General features: G+C 59.2%; 2 protein-coding genes across 3 annotated transcripts in view; one reads left to right on the top strand and one right to left on the bottom strand.

Annotated features, from left to right (window-relative positions):
• Nucleotides 1-2,016: 2,016 nt before the first annotated feature.
• The window catches only part of LOC147572849 (uncharacterized), a 37,122-nt gene continuing 19,837 nt past the window's right edge, over nt 2,017-19,301 (bottom strand). Inside the window, exons 3-6 of one of the 2 annotated variants that reach the window (XM_086692653.1) lie at nt 5,464-5,547; nt 4,416-4,726; nt 3,943-4,120; nt 2,017-2,459 (exon numbers count right to left, since the gene is read on the bottom strand). In XM_086692653.1, the coding sequence (XP_086548779.1) occupies nt 4,578-4,726; nt 5,464-5,547 (233 nt within the window). In that variant the 3' untranslated portion in view covers nt 2,017-2,459; nt 3,943-4,120; nt 4,416-4,577. Of the gene's footprint in view, nt 2,460-3,942; nt 4,121-4,415; nt 4,758-5,463; nt 5,548-19,301 lie in introns of both variants that reach the window. The other variant, XM_086692652.1, reaches the window with a different exon arrangement.
• ELFN1 (extracellular leucine rich repeat and fibronectin type III domain containing 1) lies at nt 7,839-10,717 on the top strand. The gene has a single exon (XM_086692651.1). The coding sequence runs from the start codon at nt 8,114-8,116 to the stop codon at nt 10,586-10,588; it is 2,475 nt and encodes an 824-aa protein (XP_086548777.1). The 5' UTR covers nt 7,839-8,113; the 3' UTR covers nt 10,589-10,717.

The following is a 19,301-nucleotide window of genomic DNA, read 5'->3' on the forward strand; positions in this document are numbered from 1 at the left end:
AAGGATTTAACGGGGCTGCTAAGGTGTCACCAGAGGGGCCGGGGGCCACCGATGGGACAGAATAGTCTTCAGACAGAGGCCTCCTTGGTGGCCTTACAACCTAGCAGGAATGCTTGGCGAGTGAAAGAGCGTCCATTAATAACTGCACCAGAGCAAGAGGCATAAATGGGAGACCATCCCTGGAAAGCCACACGCGTGGCTGGGCCCCTTCACAGGTGATTGTGGCCTGAATGTCTTCACAGGCCCCCTACTCCGCGCCTGGAAAGGACATCCCAGAGCCTTCGGCCCACGGTCTGACTGATGGGGAGGGACAGACGGGAAGTCAGAGCTTTGCAGCACAGGGGCATAGTGGGGCAGCTTTGGGATTACAAGGGGGGACCGCAGCCCCAGTCAGGGGTCTGAACACAGAGCACTTGGGGGTGGACCGGTGATGTGCAGGGAGGGGTTACGTCCCAGGCGGGGAAACAGCGCCTTAGAGAAAATGTGAGAGAGGCAGGCTGACCGTCGCCTTGTAGGGCAAGGTGGGGGCGGTGAGAGGCAGGCCAGGCAGGGACCGTCACTGCAACGTGGACTCTCTTGAGGGAGCTGGGGAGCCACGCGGGGTCTTCTGAAGAGGGAGGACAGGCTTGACCAGACTTGCCCTGTGGGAAGTACGCTGCCGTTGGGCTGGGGGATGGGGCCTCACGAGTCAGCTGAGGGGACAGATTATTCAATACGTGCTGGCAGGACAAATTTGTTGCCTATTGGTGGGGGCGGGGGATTGATTTTACGTCTTCTTCACCCCAGCCAAATACCTTCCAGGTGGATTGAAAGTGAAACGGTAAGAATCCAGACCGTAAGGACATTAGCAGATAGAGGTGACGTCTCTTCCTAGGGTGGCTCAGAGTTCCCTCAGCTGCAGAGCAGAGGAAGCCGTGCGTGTGCACGTGTGCAGGTTTGATGACGCACAAAGACAAGAGTCTGGGGGCCCAGGCCTGCCCGTGCTGCCGGCTTCCCTTCCAGAAGCCTCTTTCCTGGGACGCGAGCTTGAGGGTGATCACCTGGAAGTCTTTTGTCGGGATCCCAGGTGTTGTGATGGAACTCTCCAGAAACGTAGGGGAGAGAGCCCCATTTCCGGTGTGGGAACACCTCGGCCACCGAGGGGGCCGTGCTGGCTGTTCTGCACCTTGCCTGGGAGTCTCCCCGAGGGCCCCTCGCCAGAGCGGCCGTTTCCCCCCAGCGTGGCGCCCACCGGGGCTCAGCCGGCATCGTGGTCGGCCCTGGTGCCGCGGACGTGTCCTGTCCGCCCCAGCCCGTGTCGCGTCACTGATACTTCTGACGCTGGTCTTTGCTTAGTATCCGATTACCCTCATTGTAACATTTGAGGGTTAATTGCTAATTTATAACCTCTGCTTGGAAACCAGGCCCCAAATCTTTAGTACAATTAATAGCGGCCAGGAAATGTGCTCTGATGAAAGAATCATAGCAACGGAGACTCGGGCAGGACCTGTCCGTGCAGAGGCCAGGCGGGTGAGCGGGCTTGGCCGTGGTCATCGGGTCCGCGGGTGTGGCCCGGCCGGTGGCTCGTGGGGAGAGGGAGCCGCCGTTCTGTGTGGACGTCCCCTTCCGCCGGAGCTCGGAACAGGGACAGAACTCCCCAGCTCTGAGAGGGCTCCCAGAGTTCAGGGCCTTTGGAGGTCTCGGTTGCACTGGGAAAAGCAGAAGCGGCAAGTCTCCGAGGTCCGTCTCAAACCAGCCATCCCTCAAAACAACTGGAGAGATTCAGGTCAGACTAAAGATAGAACTTCCTGGCTGCCAGGGTTAGGAGGGTGTGATGGGGAACAGTGCCAGTGTCCTTTGGACACCCAGACCCTTGCCTGGAGTCAGTGACATGCTTCCTGACGGCCGGGGGTGGACCGGTGTTCCTGGAGAGGGTCATGTGCCCATGGTTCCTGGAGGCCGGCCAGCCACCCTCCTCCCCGATCCCTGCCAGAGCAGAGCAGGAAACCATCGCAAAGTGATTTCTCCTTCCAACAGTGCCATACATCACGTTTTTTAATTTAAAAAGATGCCCAGTGGAAGCATAACAGACCATTAAATGTTGGGGTCCCTAATTAACTCCAGAGCAGCCTGGAGCTGCGGGGCCTGCTGGAGGAGGGACGGTGCGAGCCCGGCGTCATCCAGCCCTGCCCGGAGCCCTTCCCGCCGTGTCTGCTGGACCAGGCACCCGTAGCCGGCCGTCCCGGGCCAGCACCTCGGCGGGAGTTGGGGCCAGAATCTGCACTTTTAGCGAGCGGCGTGATGGGCGCGGATGGGCGATCCACTGTCCTTCCTCCGGGAAGACCTCGGCTGCTGGCTTTCCCTTTTGGGGCCTGTTTCCATATCCATCTTACGTCTCATCGGGGTGACACCGACCCCTGTGTCTCTGGACGTCAGAGAGGTGGCTCCGTATGCAGGAGGCACTGGCTTCACGCGGGGTCCTGGAGGAAATAAGAGATCGCCTCTGTTCGCACACTTCCCGCTCGTCCCAGACTCCGGCCAGGCAGGGCGGGGCCCCTGGGCTCAGGGCTCCTGTGGACCGCCCACGTCGGGCGCCCCGCACTCTTCCCAGGCCCCGTCTCCCGGCCTGCCTCCCAGAGGACGAGGCCAGGGCCAGCTGAGGTCGGGGGCTTGCCAGACCGACCCCGTGGCCAAGTCCTGAGGATCCGGCCCTGCTGAGTCAGCACTGCTGGACCGCCCGCCTCGGGAGCCTGTGCCAGCCTCCTCGGGCAAATGCGAAGCCGGCGTGGGGAGGGCGGGCTTGACGTGGGCGATGAGCCCGGAGACGGCCTTCACGGCACTGCCGCGGCGTGGGCACCAGGGCGGGGGGCTTGCTGAAGTGAAAGCACCCACGAGTCCCGTCTAGCTGGCCCGCTGGGTCCACCCGCGCTGCCCGAAATGTGCGTTTCCCCCCCACCCCCTTCCCCTGAGGCCAAGGGGCCTCTCCAGCGAAGGGAGTGGGCATTTTAGAGCGTGCCTGTACCAGGGAACATGCTGGAAGGTTCAGATAATCTGGTCACGTCATCCTTGCTGTAACGCCGCGAGGGGAGCTCCCCAGGTGATCTCCGTTTGACGGAGGAGGAAGCGGGCCCAGAGACGTCGAGCGACTTGCCCAAGGTCACACAGCCAAAGCATGGCAGACCCAACATTCGTGCCCTGGCCTAGGAATCCGAAGCCTGCGGCGGGCAGGCCCCGCCCCGCATGGGCTCTGCTGGCCCAGGCCGTGTCGTCGGCCTGTGGCTGCACGGCCCGATGTGCCTGTCACGGCCCCCGGGGGCTCTGCAGCAGGGCCAAGCTGCAGAGGCAGACAAACATTAGCAGTGAACATGATCTATCGGCCAAACATTGGAGCGGTAAAAACGTATCGATCGATAGCTTTCCCCCCATCTCCCCGCCTCCCTGTGCGCCTGGCCCTCGGCCCGTTTCCCTCTCGATGTGGACAGTCCACTGCTTCAGCAGAAGCCCCGGCCCCCGTGCGGGCCTCACGTCGGGGCTCCGTGATTGAGGAGGGGAACGGTAGCTTTAGACAGATGTGTTCCCGTCCCAGCGTGGCCGTGGCGATTATGCAAATCCGGTCGTAAGAAGTTTAAAAGCCTGGAACCGCCGTATTTCTTTAGTTCATTAGTGGCAACGCGGCCGCAGGGCTGATGTGACAGAACAGACGTGGTGCCAGCCTCCCGGGCCCCGTCTCCGTCGCCCCCTGCGCGGCAGACACGCTCCCCGCAGAGGGAGCGCGTGTGGGGGTCTCCCGCCGCTCGGCCCTTCCACGCCGGTCCCGGGGACCCCTGCCACCCCGTCTCCTGCCATGGCATCGCCCGCCCGTCACCGCCCACTTCCCCGGAGGGAGGCTGTTCTCTGAGCCTCCGCCCTCTCTGCCTCGGACACCCGTTACCGCCCTTCTTCGCCTAACAAACTCCTACTCACCTGCTAGGACCCGTCAAACAGCATCTTGTCATAGAAGCCTTGCCCGACTGCCCACAATTTCGCGGCATCTTCCCGGCACCACTCAGGCCTCTGTCTCGTCTCCTGCTGGTGCCCCACTGGCTCGTGGATGCCTCGGGGCCCTGACCGTTCCTAAATGCCCCGTGCCCGGCACGTCCGCCTGCCGTGGAAGACAGGAGCGGGCACGTGGACGAGGACGTGGCCACCAGGGCTCTCCTGCCGCCCGGACTCAACCGGCAAGGCAGGGGGTAGACCAGAGGTGTGTGTGTGCACGCCAGCCCTGTGCTCGTGCCTGAGTATCTTCCGCAGTGTGTGGGGTTTGGGCCCCACTCAGGGCTGCCGAGAGACCGGCCCTCCGCCCGTCTGGGCGGGATGCTTGGTTTCCTACCCAGGGTTCTTTTCATGCCCCACCAGGTGCCCTGCCCACCGGCTCCCGTGTGAGTGCCCCTGCCCACCTCTTTGAGGTGTGGGGTCATAGTCATGGGGCCTCCGAGGGGCCGTCCTGAGGAGCCCGGGGTGCCGGCACCGAGCCTGGGGTCCAGCAAGCGGCCGGGGCAGTGTGCTCAGGGCGTCCGTCCGTCTGGGTCAGGTGTGCATACGGGAAAACCGCTGGGCACTCAGGCTGGAGTTTTGTGAAGTGATGGCATCGAACACGCATGGATCCGTGGCCCCGCAGGACGGGTCAGAGCGAGCAGCTCTAGGAGGCTCCGGCAGCGTGGCCCCAGTGACGCAGGCCGCGGCACAGGGTGGGGACGGCTCCCACGCACTAGCCCGAGAAAGCGGGGGAAGGGAACGATCTGGGGGAAGCACACGCGCGGGAGGGGGCTGGAAGGAGATGGGGCAGTGGCTAGCAGGTACTCAGGTCGAGTTGTGTCTATGGAAGGTTCTAGAACTATGCTGCCCAGTACGACAGCCACTAGTCACATTTCTAACACTCAGCAGCCATGTGTGGCCAGGGCTGCCCGGCAGGACGCACAGAGGGAGTTCGGAGGCACCGCGAGCTGGCAGGGATGATGTGGAGGGAGGGGGACCGGCAGAGGATCCCAGAGCTGCAGGGGTGCAGGGGGGCGGGCACCTGCATGTCTGGGGCCAGGGGGCAGGTGACGGGTGGGGGGCTGGTGTGACAGTTCTGCACACCCCACCGGCCGGGCAGGGTCTCGGCAGGTGTCCTGGGTACGTTTATTTAACGAGTCACTTGCCGGGCGAGGAGGACAGGGGCGAACGGGGTGGGGACAGTGACGGAGCCAGCTACAGATGGTTAACGGATGAACCGGTGAGCCCCGGGAGGAAAGGGCAGTCCCGGGGATGGTGCGTGATCCCAGCAGGACCTTTCTAGAAAGCTGACTCGGGCTACTTCCCATGGGGTGGCATCCTGTCTCCCTTACCCTGGGGTTAACTCCTACTTGGGGCGCTCAGTACCTGCAGCCGAGGGGCCTCCCGGGGGAACCAGGCACTTGCTGGAGCTGACGCCCAGCCCCACAGGAGGAGGATGGGGCCACTCACCGTGTGGCCTTGGCCTCAGTTTCCCATCTGTAGAGTGAGTTGTGCGGCAAGATCCCTGGGTCCTCCGAGGCCAGGTCTTGGGGGCTATAAAAGGGGCAGAAGGGACCAGCCACCAGGGTCACACGCCCACTCCTATATCCCCGCACCCGAGGCCAGGTGGGGTGAGACAGGACTTCCCATCCCCCACAGCCTCCAGAGGGAGCCCCTGGACTGGGGACGAACCCCATCCTCAGGGCCCTGCCTCCCTCATCACACGGGCCAGCCCGACGGCGGAGGCTTCAGAGTGTGGGGGTGCACAGGGGAGGCGAGACTGGTCCCCAGAACCACCTGCCGCTCACAATGTGGCCAATCTCTAGGCTGTGGCACTGGGGTGGGGGGCTCCCGGGTGGCGGCACACCACGTGCACATCCTACCACAGGGTCGTGTTCACTCGAGGGCGCGTGTCCACGTGCACATGCCCGAACGTGGGTCCCAACGTGTGTGTGTGTGTGTATACTGAACCTCGCACGTGCACACCCGGACACACGACCGAGCCCGGCACAAATGTGTGGGAACCTGCCTTGTGCAAGGCGCACGCGCACACAGACCCACGCCCCCAGGTGCCCCTGGGAGGGGGGCGGGGAGAGGCTGGTAGCCTGGGGGCCCCTGTCCCTCCTCCCCGGGCGCCTGCCCGTGATAAGGCTTCTTCAGGCCCTGTAATCCTCCTTAACTTGACTTTGGGTTATTTTGAGCGAGAGATTAAAGGTGATTACAATCAGCACTGCTGAGGCGCCAGGTTTCCTAGACAGGCCTGCTCGAGTACCTGCTTCCGGAGGCGGGAGCCAGGCTGACCCACGTGTCCGCACCTGCCCCGCCCACTGCCGCCCTGCGCCTCAGGGCACCGGGGTGAGGCCCCCTGGGGGAGGGGCAGCCCGCCCGGGCACAGGCAGGTGGCCACCGAGTGACAGCGACGGGGATGCGCTCCAGGGGCTCCCCAGGGGACGGCACCTTGGAGGTCACGGGCCAGACCGTGCAGGGACCCCGGCGACCCCTGGCAGTCTCCCTCCTTTGGGGACGGACACCCAAGCGTGCCCCGCCAGGACCCTGAAGCCACTTGCGACTGGGCCCAGAGAGGGCCTGGTGGTTTGCACCGGGGCCGGGCCAGGGGTGGGTTCCTCCTCGGGTCCCACCTGTCCCATCTCTCCCTGCTCTGCAAATCAGAAAGAGACTCTTCCCCAGGAGCCAGATCAAAACTGTTCTTTATGAAGTTTCCAAAGGGAAGGAAAATCCATTTCGCATCATTATATTTTTTTCTCCTAATTTAAACCGCCTCAGTGCAGACTAGTTGCAGACGTCAATATCCGTGAAATACACTCAGCTGGCCACCCGCCAGGCCACAGAGCGGTTACAGAGGCCGGCTGTAAATCCAAGCATTAACAAGGAAACACATCCCCATTCGTCTGTCCTGCGGGAGAAATACGGGGGGCGGAGGGGCCGTCCCGCAGACCGGAGATCCTCCCACGGGTGGGGGGCCGCGGCAGGCAGGGGGGGACGGCCCCGTCCCGGGGAAGTGCGGGGTCTGGAGGGACAGCGGCCACCGTCACATCGCATCGTGTCTTGGGCGTCGTTGGCGGAGCTGGGAGGGCTCGGCCCTTGCCTGGGTCTGGGGAGGGGGCGTGGGGGGCCTGGGGGAGTCTTCGCAGAGCCACCCCTGCCTTCCGGGCCTCTCTGCCGGGATCTACCCACACAGACTGGTGACACCCTCCAGGGCCCCGGAGCCAGGTGCAAAGCCTCAGGGACCATCCAGCTGGCTACCTGGGCGAGACGGAGGAGCCCGGGCCCAGCCCAGGAGAGCTCCGGCCCAGAGCCTAGCCGTGCGCGGTGCCTGGATGGTGCCGGCTGCGGCCTCCCAGCCCCTCCCCGGAGAGGAGCCGGAGGGGACCTGTGGGCCCTGGAAGGATTTGCGCCCTGCCAGCTGCGGACCCTTGGGCCAGGGCTCAAAGCACCCTCTGCAGGCGGCTGTGAGTGCTCTGAGTGCCCTCCCCGGAGAGGACGTCCCTGTCTTCCCTCTGTCACGAGGGAGGCACTGAGCCAGGCACACACGGTTCCTGATTCTCCGGGGCGACCCTAACTTTGAGCCCGACCGAGCAGGTGCAGCGGGGCTGGGGAGGGTGGGAAGCTCCGAACTGGGGCTTCCTTTGGCTTGCTCCCCGCCCCAAGACAGCGTGTGTACTGAGCACTTCCTGTCACCCTGCGTCGTCCTCGGGCTCCCCGAATGCGCCTCCTTGTTTTGTTGGGCGGCTCAGCTGAGCCTGGCACGGGGCCACACCTGACCCCCGGGCCTCCCGCGGCCGCCGCGTCTCCTGACTGCCCTCTCTTCTCTTGTCTTGCCGCAGGACCACGGAGCTGGAGGCGGAGGGTGGAGCCGTCGGGACGCCCAGGCCGATGGGGGAGGCGGCCACGGCCTCGGCCGGACGCGGGCGGATGACCCGGGGCGTCCGGCAGTGAGGGAGCACGCCCGCCGCGCCACCATGCCGTCTGGGACAGGACGCCCCTGAGAACGCAGGCAGCCTCCCCCCGCACCCCCAGGGGCCGGCACCCAGCCTCCCACCGGGTTCCCCACCCCCCAGCCCCGGCAGGCAGAGCGGGGGCTCCCGCGGCGGCGGTCCCCATGGCCGGGTGCCGGTGGGGCGCGCTGTGGGCGTGCGTGGCGGCCGCCACCCTGCTGCACGCGGGCGGGCTGGCCCACGGCGACTGCTGGCTGATCGAGGGCGACAAGGGCTTCGTGTGGCTGGCCATCTGCAGCCAGAACCAGCCGCCGTACGAGGCCATCCCGCAGCAGATCAACAACACCATCGTGGACCTGCGGCTGAACGAGAACCGCATCCGCAGCGTGCAGTACGCCTCGCTGAGCCGCTTCGGCAACCTCACGTACCTCAACCTCACCAAGAACGAGATCGCCTACATCGAGGACGGCGCCTTCTCGGGCCAGTTCAACCTGCAGGTGCTGCAGCTGGGCTACAACCGCCTGCGCAACCTGACGGAGGGCGTGCTGCGCGGCCTGGGCAAGCTCGAGTACCTGTACCTGCAGGCCAACCTCATCGAGGTGGTCACGCCCAGCGCCTTCTGGGAGTGCCCCAACATCGTCAACATCGACCTGTCCATGAACCGCATCCAGCGGCTCCACGGCGCCACCTTCGCGGGCCTGGCCAAGCTGTCCGTGTGCGAGCTGTACAGCAACCCCTTCTACTGCTCGTGTGAGCTCCTGGGCTTCCTGCGCTGGCTGGCGGCCTTCACCAACGCCACGCACGCCTACGACCGCATGCAGTGCGAGTCGCCACCGCTCTACTCCGGCTACTTCCTCCTGGGCCAGGGCCGCCACGGCCACCGCAGCATCCTCGGCAAGCTGCAGTCCGTGTGCACCGACGGCTCCTACGTGGCCGAGCCCCACCCACCGCCGGGCCGGCCGCCGCCCGGCCGCTCCCCGCCCCCGCCGCCGCCGCCGCCGCCCCCGGAGCCCAGCGAGGCCCCGTGCGCCGACGACGAGTGCTTCTCCGGCGACGGCACCACGCCGCTCGTGGCCCTGCCCACGCTGGCCCCCCAGGCCGAGGGCCGGCCCCTCATGAAGGTCAAGCAGCTGACGCAGAACTCGGCCACCATCACGGTGCAGCTGCCCAGCCCGTTCACCCGCATGTACACGCTGGAGCACTTCAACAACAGCCGCTCGTCCACCGTGTCCAGGCTGACCAAGCCCCGGGAGGAGATCCGCCTCACCAACCTGTACACGCTCACCAACTACACCTACTGCGTGGTGTCCACCAGCTCCGGGCTGCACCACAACCACACCTGCCTCACCATCTGCCTGCCCAGGCCGCCCAGCCCGCCGGGCCCCGTGCCCAGCCCGTCCACGGCCACGCACTACATCATGACCATCCTGGGCTGCCTGTTCGGCATGGTGCTGGTGCTCGGCGCCGTCTACTACTGCCTGCGCAGGCGGAGGCGGCAGGAGGAGAAGCACAAGAAGGCGGCCGCGGCCGGCGGCCTCAAGAAGACCATCATCGAGCTCAAGTACGGGCCCGAGATGGAGGCGCCCGGCCTGGCCCCGCTGTCCCAGGGCCCGCTGCTGGGCCCCGAGGCCGTGACCCGCATCCCGTACCTGCCGGCGGCCGCCAGCGAGGTGGAGCAGTACGAGCTGGCGGAGGGCGGCGGCACGCCCAAGGCCGGCAAGGGCAACTACATGGAGGTGCGCGCGGGCGAGCAGGCCGAGCGCAGGGACGGCGAGCTGGGCCGGCCCGGCCCCGACAGCCAGAGCTCCGTGGCCGAGATCTCCACCATCGCCAAGGAGGTGGACAAGGTCAACCAGATCATCAACAACTGCATCGACGCGCTCAAGTCCGAGGCCACCTCCTTCCAGGGCGGCAAGTCCGGGGCCGCGTCCGCCGCCGAGCCGCAGCTGATGCTGCTGTCCGAGCCCCTGGCCGCCAAGCACGGCTTCCTGTCCCCCGTCTACAAGGACGCCTTCGGCCACGGCCTGCAGCGGCACCACAGCGTGGAGGCGGCCACCGGGCCCCCGCGCGCCGGCCCCGCGTCCGGCGGTTCCGCGCGCAGCCCGCGGGCCTTCCGCGCCGAGGCCCCCGGCGGGCACAAGGCCGCGGCCGCCGAGGCCAAGTACATCGAGAAGAGCTCCCCCGCGCCCGACACCATCCTCACTGTGACGCCCGCGGCCGCCGTGCTGCGGGCCGAGGCCGAGAAGGGCCGCCACTACGGCGAGCACCGGCACTCGTACCCCGGCTCCCACCCCGCCGAGCCGCCCGCGCCCCCCGCGCCCCCGCCACACGAGAGCCTGGGCGGCCGCAAGGCGTCCATCCTGGAGCCGCTGACCCGGCCGCGGCCCCGCGACCTGGCCTACTCGCAGCTGTCCCCGCAGTACCACAACCTGAGCTACTCCTCCAGCCCCGAGTACGCCTGCAGGGCCTCCCAGAGCATCTGGGAGCGCTTCAGACTCAGCCGCCGGCGCCACAAGGACCACGAGGAGTTCGTGGCGGCCGGCCACGCCCTGCGCAAGAAGGTTCAGTTCGCCAAAGACGAGGATCTACACGACATCCTGAACTACTGGAAGGGCGTGTCGGCCCAGCACAAGTCCTGAGCCCGCGGCCGCGCCCGCCCCGCCCCCACCCCGAAACGCGCGACGCCCAGGGGACCAAGAAGGACACAGGACCCACCGCAGCCATTTGTAACCCAGAGACTGCCACGAAACGCCACACCCACGCGCGCACGCAGACACGCACACACAGACACGCACACGAGGGACTTCCGAAAACTGTGTCTGGGCGTGGGGGTGGGGGAGGGGAATCTTTTTTCATTATCTTTCCTCTTGGATTCTTCTCTGCCGCCTTTATCTTCCTCTCTGTCTTTATTTTCTTCCTTTTTTAAGAAAAAATAATAAAAGTAAAGTTCTCTTAAAAAGACATAAAACACCAGACGTGGGGGTGTGGCCGGCGTGGCCGCCCGGCTCCCCCCCCCCCACGATTGCCTCTGTGGTTTGCTGTGCATTCTCTCCTCGGTCTGTCTCTTGGCTGCTGACTCCGGAGGCCACCAGAGAGAGGCAGAGCCAACGCAGGCAGCCGGGTGGCCTCCAGGACCCCCGCCCGGAGCCCTGCAGGGGAGGCTGTGGGGAGGGCCTTGCCCCGGGGACGGCTGTCGGGGGTGGCTGGAAGGGGCGTGGTCCACGAGCATGTGCTCCGGCCCGTCCCCCCTGTATGCTGTCATCCCGTTGTTCAGAAAAATATTTCTATATTTGCAATGTTTGCTGTAAATCGAGAAAGAGACTATATCTACTAAAAAAAAAAAAAAAATTCTACAAAGGGAAAACCCAAATACTTGTACTGGGTTTTTACTATGGGACTTAGGGAGGGATCTGGGGTTTTTTTAATGTGCTATTTAGGGTGGTTTTATCGGGTTGGGTTGGGGCTGGGGTTATTTACAGGTAGGGTCACCATGGAGCCCTCTTCCCAGGACAGCAGGAGCGGGCTGTCATGAGCATGGGTGGGGGGCTCACAAGAACCCTGGGAGAGGTGAGCAGTCCACCCCGGGCTGGAGGACGTGCAGAGGCGGGTGAACGGTGGCTTGTGTCTGGTGCGTGCACCCAAGTGCGCACAGGCCGCAAGCCACGTGGGTGTGAGTGGGCAGCCACGGATGGGGGCCTGTGTGGGTTTGCGGGTGAGTCAGAGTCGAGGCGAGCCAGCCCCGCAGCCGGACGCACGGACGGGTACCTTGCTCACCCTGCTGTGCTCCCACGCTCGGAGCCAGGGAGCACTTTGCATGTGTGAACCGCGCAGTTCGCACTCTCCAGAGAAGACTGGATCCTGACGCCCCGCCCCCAGAAAGCCCCTCCCCGTGGCTGGTGCCAGTATCCTTATCACAAGATCGCAGGCTCCCCCTTGCCACATCTGGGCCCTTGCGCCCAGCACCAGCCGGGGTCCAGCAAAGCCACCTTCTCCCAGGGGAGCCGGGGGGGGGGGGGGGGCCCGGGGCGCTGCGGGGAAGGGGCGTCTCGCTCTGGCCCCTCCCTCCCTCTCACAGCCCCGGGGCCGGTCCTCCTGCACACGCACGCACGTGTCCCCACCACCGCTGGCCTGCCACCCCAGGCCCTCCTCCCTACGGCCCACACCCTACGCCCGGGGCAAACCTGTTCCCCGTCTGTATTTCTGGCAAAGACCCAGTAAGACACTGGCCAGGGCGGGGGAGGTGCTGGGACTGGATCCCAGAGAGCAGAGTGACGGAGGCAGGTTTTCGGGATCCGGCAGGTCAGCAGGAAAGGACTCAGGGCTGGGCACAGCCCTAAGACCAATAGCCTCTGCTTGAGCACCTCCAGTGACAGGGAGCTCACCCCTTCCTCAGGAGCTGTTTCCAGCTTTAGGCACCTCCCTGAGACGGCGGGGAAGCCAGTGCCGGCCCCCAGGGCCCAGCTGACTCCCAGGCCCCAGCAGCCTCGCAGTGCCACGTACAGGGCCGGTCTGCCCCCACCTAGTCCTCACCTCTGTGCTGCCCCCCACCAGGCCTCACCTCTGTGCTCTCCCGACTACATGAAGGTTCTGGGTAGGAGGCTCCGCATGGGGCAACCTGGGTGGGCTTTGACTGCCCGCCCCCCCCCCCCCGACTGAGCCCCTCCCAAGTCGGTCATCTCCTTGCTCTCTGCCGTGGGGTCCTGGGAGGACAGCACGGGGGAAGCCTGGTGGCCGGCGAGAGAGGCAGCAGGGGCAGGAAGGGGGGGCACCCAGAGAGAGGACACAGTAACACAAGGCAGTCCTGGCCAGGGGACAGAAGTGGGGCCAGGCTCCTCAGCCCGCTGCTCCCTGTCACTGAGGAGATAAAATTGGCTATTTATAGGAAATCAGAGGACAACAGACACAGGACAGAGGCGCCTGCCCTGGGTAGGCAGGCCGGGTGTGTGAGAGGGACGCGTCACCGCCAGGGGCGCTGCCACCAAAGCAGGGGTCCAAGGGGAGGGGAGGGACCTGGAGAGGCACACACAATGGTGGAGGGGGGCGGGGCATCCCGAGCAGCCAAGAATGTTCCAGAAGCCCCGACCCTCCCAGGAACAGCCAGGGCTGGACAGAGGTGGCTCCGTGCCTGACGCCAGGCCAGTCCCAAAACGCAGGTGCGTGGGTCACCATGCCCTCGCTTGAAAGAGGTCATAGCAGAGTTGACGAGGGTACACGGCACAGGAGAAGACACATTGATTAGGCACCTAACGTGTGCGGGTGGCACCCTCGCGCCATCGGAGCCCAGAGACAGATCCAACACTGCCCCCACCCTTGAGGAGCTCACGACCGTCAGGGCACCCGACGCGGAGGCAGGTGGCCCAGCTCAGCCCAGGAGGCCCAAGGGAGGATGGGGACCCCGCATGGGAAGAACCTGGAAGGCTGCCTGGAAGGGGTGATGTTTGGTCTGGATAAGGGAACCACAGTGAGGAGGGGGGTGGAGGCACCGAAGTCAAGAGGTCAGCATCCTCGTGGGCTCAGGACTGAGCTCCGAGCCCGGGATGAAGACGTGCAAGGTAAGCCCTGCCCCGTGGCCGGGGTCGGTGCTCAGGCTCCCGGAGGCGGCCTCGAAGGGTAGTGCCCATCGGGTGATGGGGCTCGAAGGCCAAGAGTGTCGGCTCACACCCAGCTTCTGCCCCTCACGACCCTGTGACCACAGCAAGTAGGTGACCTCTCTGCGTCTCAGCGGGGTGCCGACACTGGGTCACCGGGAAGGTCAAATGGCACGTGGGGCCATCGCGCCATTGGCACGATAACGCTGCATCGCCAACGGCCACGTCGCGCTATTGCTCACACACCTGGGTGGCCGGCAAGGTGGCTCTGCCGATCCCGGTCAGCCCACCCGCGCGTCTGGAGGTAGCTGGTGGGGACAGGGTGGCAGGTGATGCGGACACGGGGAGGCGTGAAGAATTAGGCCCATCTGAGAATAGAAGCCAAGTGCACGGCCACACGGCACAGAGAGCAGCCCGTCCAGGACAGGTGATCCTGAGGCTTCATTCATTCTTCCCTTCAGTATGCAATTACGGAGCACCTACTGTGTACCGACACGCCAGACACATCGAGACGTGTCCCCTCCTTGGAGAATGAGTCATTCGCAGTCCCAACAGGAAAGAGGCGACGCCCCAAAATAGAGTAATCCAAGGGGCGTGCCTACAAAGGGGCCATTTCCAAGAGAGGGTGTAAGGACCCACAAGGGACAGCAAAGCTGGCAACACATGGTGGCCCCTGGGATGAGGAGGGGCTGTACAGACACCCGCCAGGGCCTGGAGAGGGGCCTCCAGTGGAGGGACCTCTAGCCTGAGGTGACTCCATAGGAGGGAGCTGGGGCACGTGTGCTGACCCTACACTCCTCCCTTCCCCTGCGGGGCTCCTCCTTGGCTGAACGGCCAGAAAACCCGACGCAGAGAGCCCAGGGACAAAGTCCATACACGTCAGCCCATGGAGGGAGCAGGGAAATGAGGGTCTAGCAGAGACGTGGGGAAGGAGGGGGGCAAGGGGAGAGGTGGCCACTGACCCACCAGTGCAGACGCAGTCCAGTGCGCAGTGATAAGACACCAGGGGAGCACAGGGAAGGGGGCTATCACTGCCCTCGCGATGGGGGAGACTTCTCAGGAAGGTCAAAACCTCCAAGGACAAACAGAAGGTGGGAGGAAAGGGACCCCGCCCCGAGGGGCAGGTAGGTGCCGCTGGAGCTCAGAAGCTGGGGCAGTGTGGGGCTGGGGGCTGCTGGGACCAATGAGGGACCAATGAGGTCAGCTAAGCCAGGCTCTGGTGACCCACCTTACGGCCTTAAAGCGATTAGAGTCAGGCTGTGGGCAGTGGGGGACCGTTGGTGGCATTTGATAGAATAACAACCTGTGTTGATCCTTTTCTTATCTCGAAAGTAATCCTTTCATTACATAAACTTTAGAAAACAGTTCATCATAAAGAAGAAAAGAGCAATCATTCCATCTCACCACCCCAGGAAAAGCCATGGTTAACATTTTGGTATCTGCCTTTCTAGTCCCTCTTCTCTACAAACACAGCAGGCTCGGGGTTTATAGGCTATTGGCAATTGTGCAAAGAATCTCCTTGTTTTCTGTAGCAACGTACCTCCCTCTGGAGCCTCTGTTCTCCCTGCGGGGGTAAAGGATGTGATGCATAGAGAGGGGAGCCATGACAGCCTGTTTGTGGGATCCAGTGGAGAAGACTGATGATGCATGGGAGGGAGAGGGGGGTCGCCAGAACATGGTTGGGGAAGAAGGGTTACGGTTTGTTGCTTGAGGGGGCGGACGGTTTTCGCTAGCACCACGGACAATTCACCCACCTGCCAGGGAGAGAGGACAGCGTCTGGGAATGAGGCAGGTACAGAGGCAAAATACGGGACTGGGGGTGGGGGGGCTCGAGGGAGTTCTCCTTGATCACCACACCCTTCTCAGCACCTCTTCTCACCCCACGGCACTGCCTATTCGTTCTACTCTTCGGGAGGTTTTTTGATTTCCAATTTTTAAAATTTGAAATAATTATAGGGTCACAGGAAATAGTATGTAGCTGCCCAGCTCCCCAAGCCACCCATTTGGTGCTAAGACCTGACTGTAGTACAGCATCGAGACCAGGAAGATGTTGCGTCCGTGGGTCCAGGTACGGTCACCAGGCTACAGACCTCGTTCAGCCCCCACCAGCTTTCACATGCCCTCATGCGCGGGTGTGGTCTGTAAATGTATCCAGTGGGTGTGGATCTGTGTTCTTACCACCACAGTCAAGATACAGAACGACTCCTGCAGACGTCTCCCGTGCCTCCAACTCTGTCCCTGTCCCCTGGCAACGCTAATCTGTTCACCTCTGTCACTTCTAGAATGTTATGTAAGTGGGATCATGCACTATGTAACCTTTGGATATTGGTTCTTTCACTGAGCGAAGGCTTTTGAGATCCGTCCTGGCTCATGTATGTATTTGTTATGTTCCTTTTTATTGCTGAGTAGTATTCCACTGTATAGATGATCTGCAACATTTGTTTGACCATTCACCTACTGAAGGACATTTGGGTTGTTTCCAATTTGAGGCTGCTACAAATAAAGCTGCTGTGAAAATCTGCACACGGGTTTTGGTGTGAAGTGAAATTTTCATTTCTCTGGCATAAATGCTCGGGAGTGCGATTGCCAGGCTGTGTGTGGTCACGTGCATGGTTCCTGTAAGGAACTGCTCACCTGTTTCCAGAGTGGCTGTACCATTTTACATTCCCCCTTTAGATGCCCAAGATACAATTTCTCCACATCCTCGCCAACAGTTAGTGTTATTGCCAATTTTTTATTTTGGTTGTTGTAACAGTGTATAGTGAGATCTCACTGTAGTTTTTATTTATACTTTCCCAATGCCCAATGTTGTCAAACATCTTCTCACATACTTGTTTGCCAGCAGTATCTCCTCTTTGGAGAAATACTTCAACTTCTACCCGTTTTATGAATTTTTTATTTTGACTGTTGAATTTTGAGAGTTCTTTACACTTTCTAGATACAAGACCTTTGTCAAACATGTGGTTTGCAAACATTTTCTCCCCATCTATAGTGTGTGTTTTCCTTAACAAGGTCTTCCATAATGCAATATTTTAAATTCACTGAAGTGTTATTTATTAATCCTTTTTTTATGTCATATTTAAGAATTCTTGCCTGGCCCTAGTCCTGAAAATGTTCTCTACGTTTTCTTTTAGAAGATTTATAGTTTCACTTTTTACATTTAAACCCATAGCCTATTTTGAATTAAGTTATATAAGATCCTTTGTTGTTGCTTTTTTGTCTATGGACGTCCAAGTGCTCTCATGCTATTTGTTGGAAAGACCATCATGCTTCCTTCAGATAGCTTTTGCCCCTTAATAAAAATTAAGCAGGTGTACTGTGTAGGTCTCTTTGTGGGTTCTCCATTCTATCCTGTTGATGAACGTGTTTATCCCTCCACCGGCACCACCCTGTCTCAATTGCTGCAGGTGTATAGTAAATCTTGACACTGAATACAGTGACTCCTCCCACTTCACTCTTCATTTCCAAAATTGTTTTAGCTCTTTTAATTTCTTTGCCTTTCCATATAAATTTTAGAATAAGCTTATTTAAATCTATAAAAAATCTTACTGGGATGTTAATAGGAATTGAGAGAAACTTATAAATTCAGGGAGAATGGACATCACTCTTATGTTAACTCTCCCAATTCATGAACATGGTATGCCGTTCCAATTCTTTGAACACCTTTTAGTTTTTTTTTATCATTATTTTGTAATTTTCAGCATACAGATTCTGCACATGTATTGTTGGATGTATACCTTTTTAGAAATTATGAATGGTTCTGTGTTTTAAATTTCAGCTTCCACACGTTCATCGCTATATAGTGATGTGATTGATTTTTGTGTTCATCTTGTTCATTGCAACTTTGCTGACTTCACTTTCAGTATTGTTTCTTTTTGGGTCTGATAATTTTTCTTTTCTCTAAAGCCTACATTATATAGTATTAATATACCCATGCCTTCATGTTGAAAGTTAATGGGTGCATGGTATATCTTTTATCATTCTGTCACTTTCAACTTATCCGTATAGTTACATTTGAAGTGGGTTTACTGTAGGTAGCATATAGTTGGGTAGTTAGGTAGTTGGGTAGTGTGTGTGTGTGTGTGTGTGTGTGTGTGTGTGTGTGTGTGTGTGTTTTAATCCACTCTTTCAATCTCTACCTTTTAATTGATTTATTAAATCCATTTACCTTTAAAGTAATTATAGATGTGTTAGGGCTTAAGGCTGACATTTTATTATTTATCTTCTGATTATTCTTTATTTTTTTGTTTTTTTTTTCCTGTTTCCTGTGTCTTGCCCACCTGTGGGTTACTTTAACCTTTATAATTTTATGTTTTCAATCTATAGTGTTTTTGAGTGTATCTCACTATATAGTTCTTTCAGTGGTAGCTAACACTCTAACTCTCCATATTACAATACACTGATGTAACTTACCACAGTCTCCTGGTAACAATATCCTACCACTTCCAGTGAAGTGTAGAAAACTTACTTTCATCTAGGCCCTTTATCTACCCTCTTCTTTTAAAGTATAATTGTCTTAGGTATTTCCTCTACAAACATTAAGCACTGTATCATTGCATTATTTTTTCTAACTTCCTGAAGTTTCAAGCCTCCTTCTGTTACAAATTTCCTTCTGTTTGGAGAACTTCCTTAGCAGCTACTCAAAGGTAAGTCTGCTAGTGACAAATTATCCTGGTGTTCCTTCATCTGAGAATGTCTTTATTTCCTCTGAATCCCTGAAAGACATTTTTGCTGGACATGGAATTCAGAGGTGGCACACTTTCTTTCAACATTGGGAAAATGCTACCTTCTGGCCTTCCTGGTTTTAGATGAGAAATCTGCTGTTATTCCAAGTATTATTTCTCTGCAACAGCAAGTGGCCCAACATTCCCATTAGGGTGCTCCCAGACGGAGAAGAGAGAGACAAAGGGGGCAGAAATAATGGCTGAAAACATCCTAAGCCAGGTAAGGAAACAGACATCAGATTGAAGAGTCTGAAAAAGTTTAAAACAAGATGGACCAAAGAGGCCCACATCAAGACACATTATATAGTCAAGGTGTCAGAAGTTAAAAACAAGGAGAGAATCTTTAAAGCCGCAACAGAAAGACAACTTCTATGTAGGAAGGAGTCTTCAGCAGAAACTCTGCAGGCCAGAAGGGAGTGGCATCATATATTCAAAGTACTGAAACGAAAAAAGCCTCTACCCAAGAATATTCTATTCAGCAAAGTTGTCATTCAGAATTGAAGGAGAAAAAGAGTTTTCCAGGCAAGCAAAAGCTAAAAGAATTCATCACCAGTAGACCAGTCTTACAAGAAATGTTGAGGGGCTTTTAAAAACTGAAACAAGAGAGTGCTAATTACTAACAGGAAAACATGAAAGTACAAATCTCAAAATTCAGAATTAATCTAATTAAAAAAAATTTCTTTAATGTTTATTTTCTTTTGAGAGAGAGACTAAGAGCATGAGCAGGGGAGGGGCAGAGAGAGGGAGACACAGCATCCGAAGCAGGCTCCAGGCTCAGAGCTGTCAGCACAGAACCCGACGTGGGGCTCGAACTCATGAACTGCGAGAACATGACCTGAGCTGAAGTCAGATGCCTAACTGACGGAGCCACCCAGGTGCCCCAGAATTAATCTAATTTTGTAAAGGTAGTGGGTTAATCACTTATAAAACTGGTATGAAGGGTAAAAGACAAAAGTAAAGGATATACACAATAATTTATTAAGGGATACACAATATAAAAAGATGTAAATTGTGATAACAAACACATAAAAATATTGGGG

Source organism: Puma concolor, chromosome E3 (assembly GCF_028749965.1).
Source record: "Puma concolor isolate L17-30 chromosome E3, mPumCon1.1.hap2, whole genome shotgun sequence".
Taxonomy (NCBI): Eukaryota; Metazoa; Chordata; class Mammalia; order Carnivora; family Felidae; genus Puma; species Puma concolor.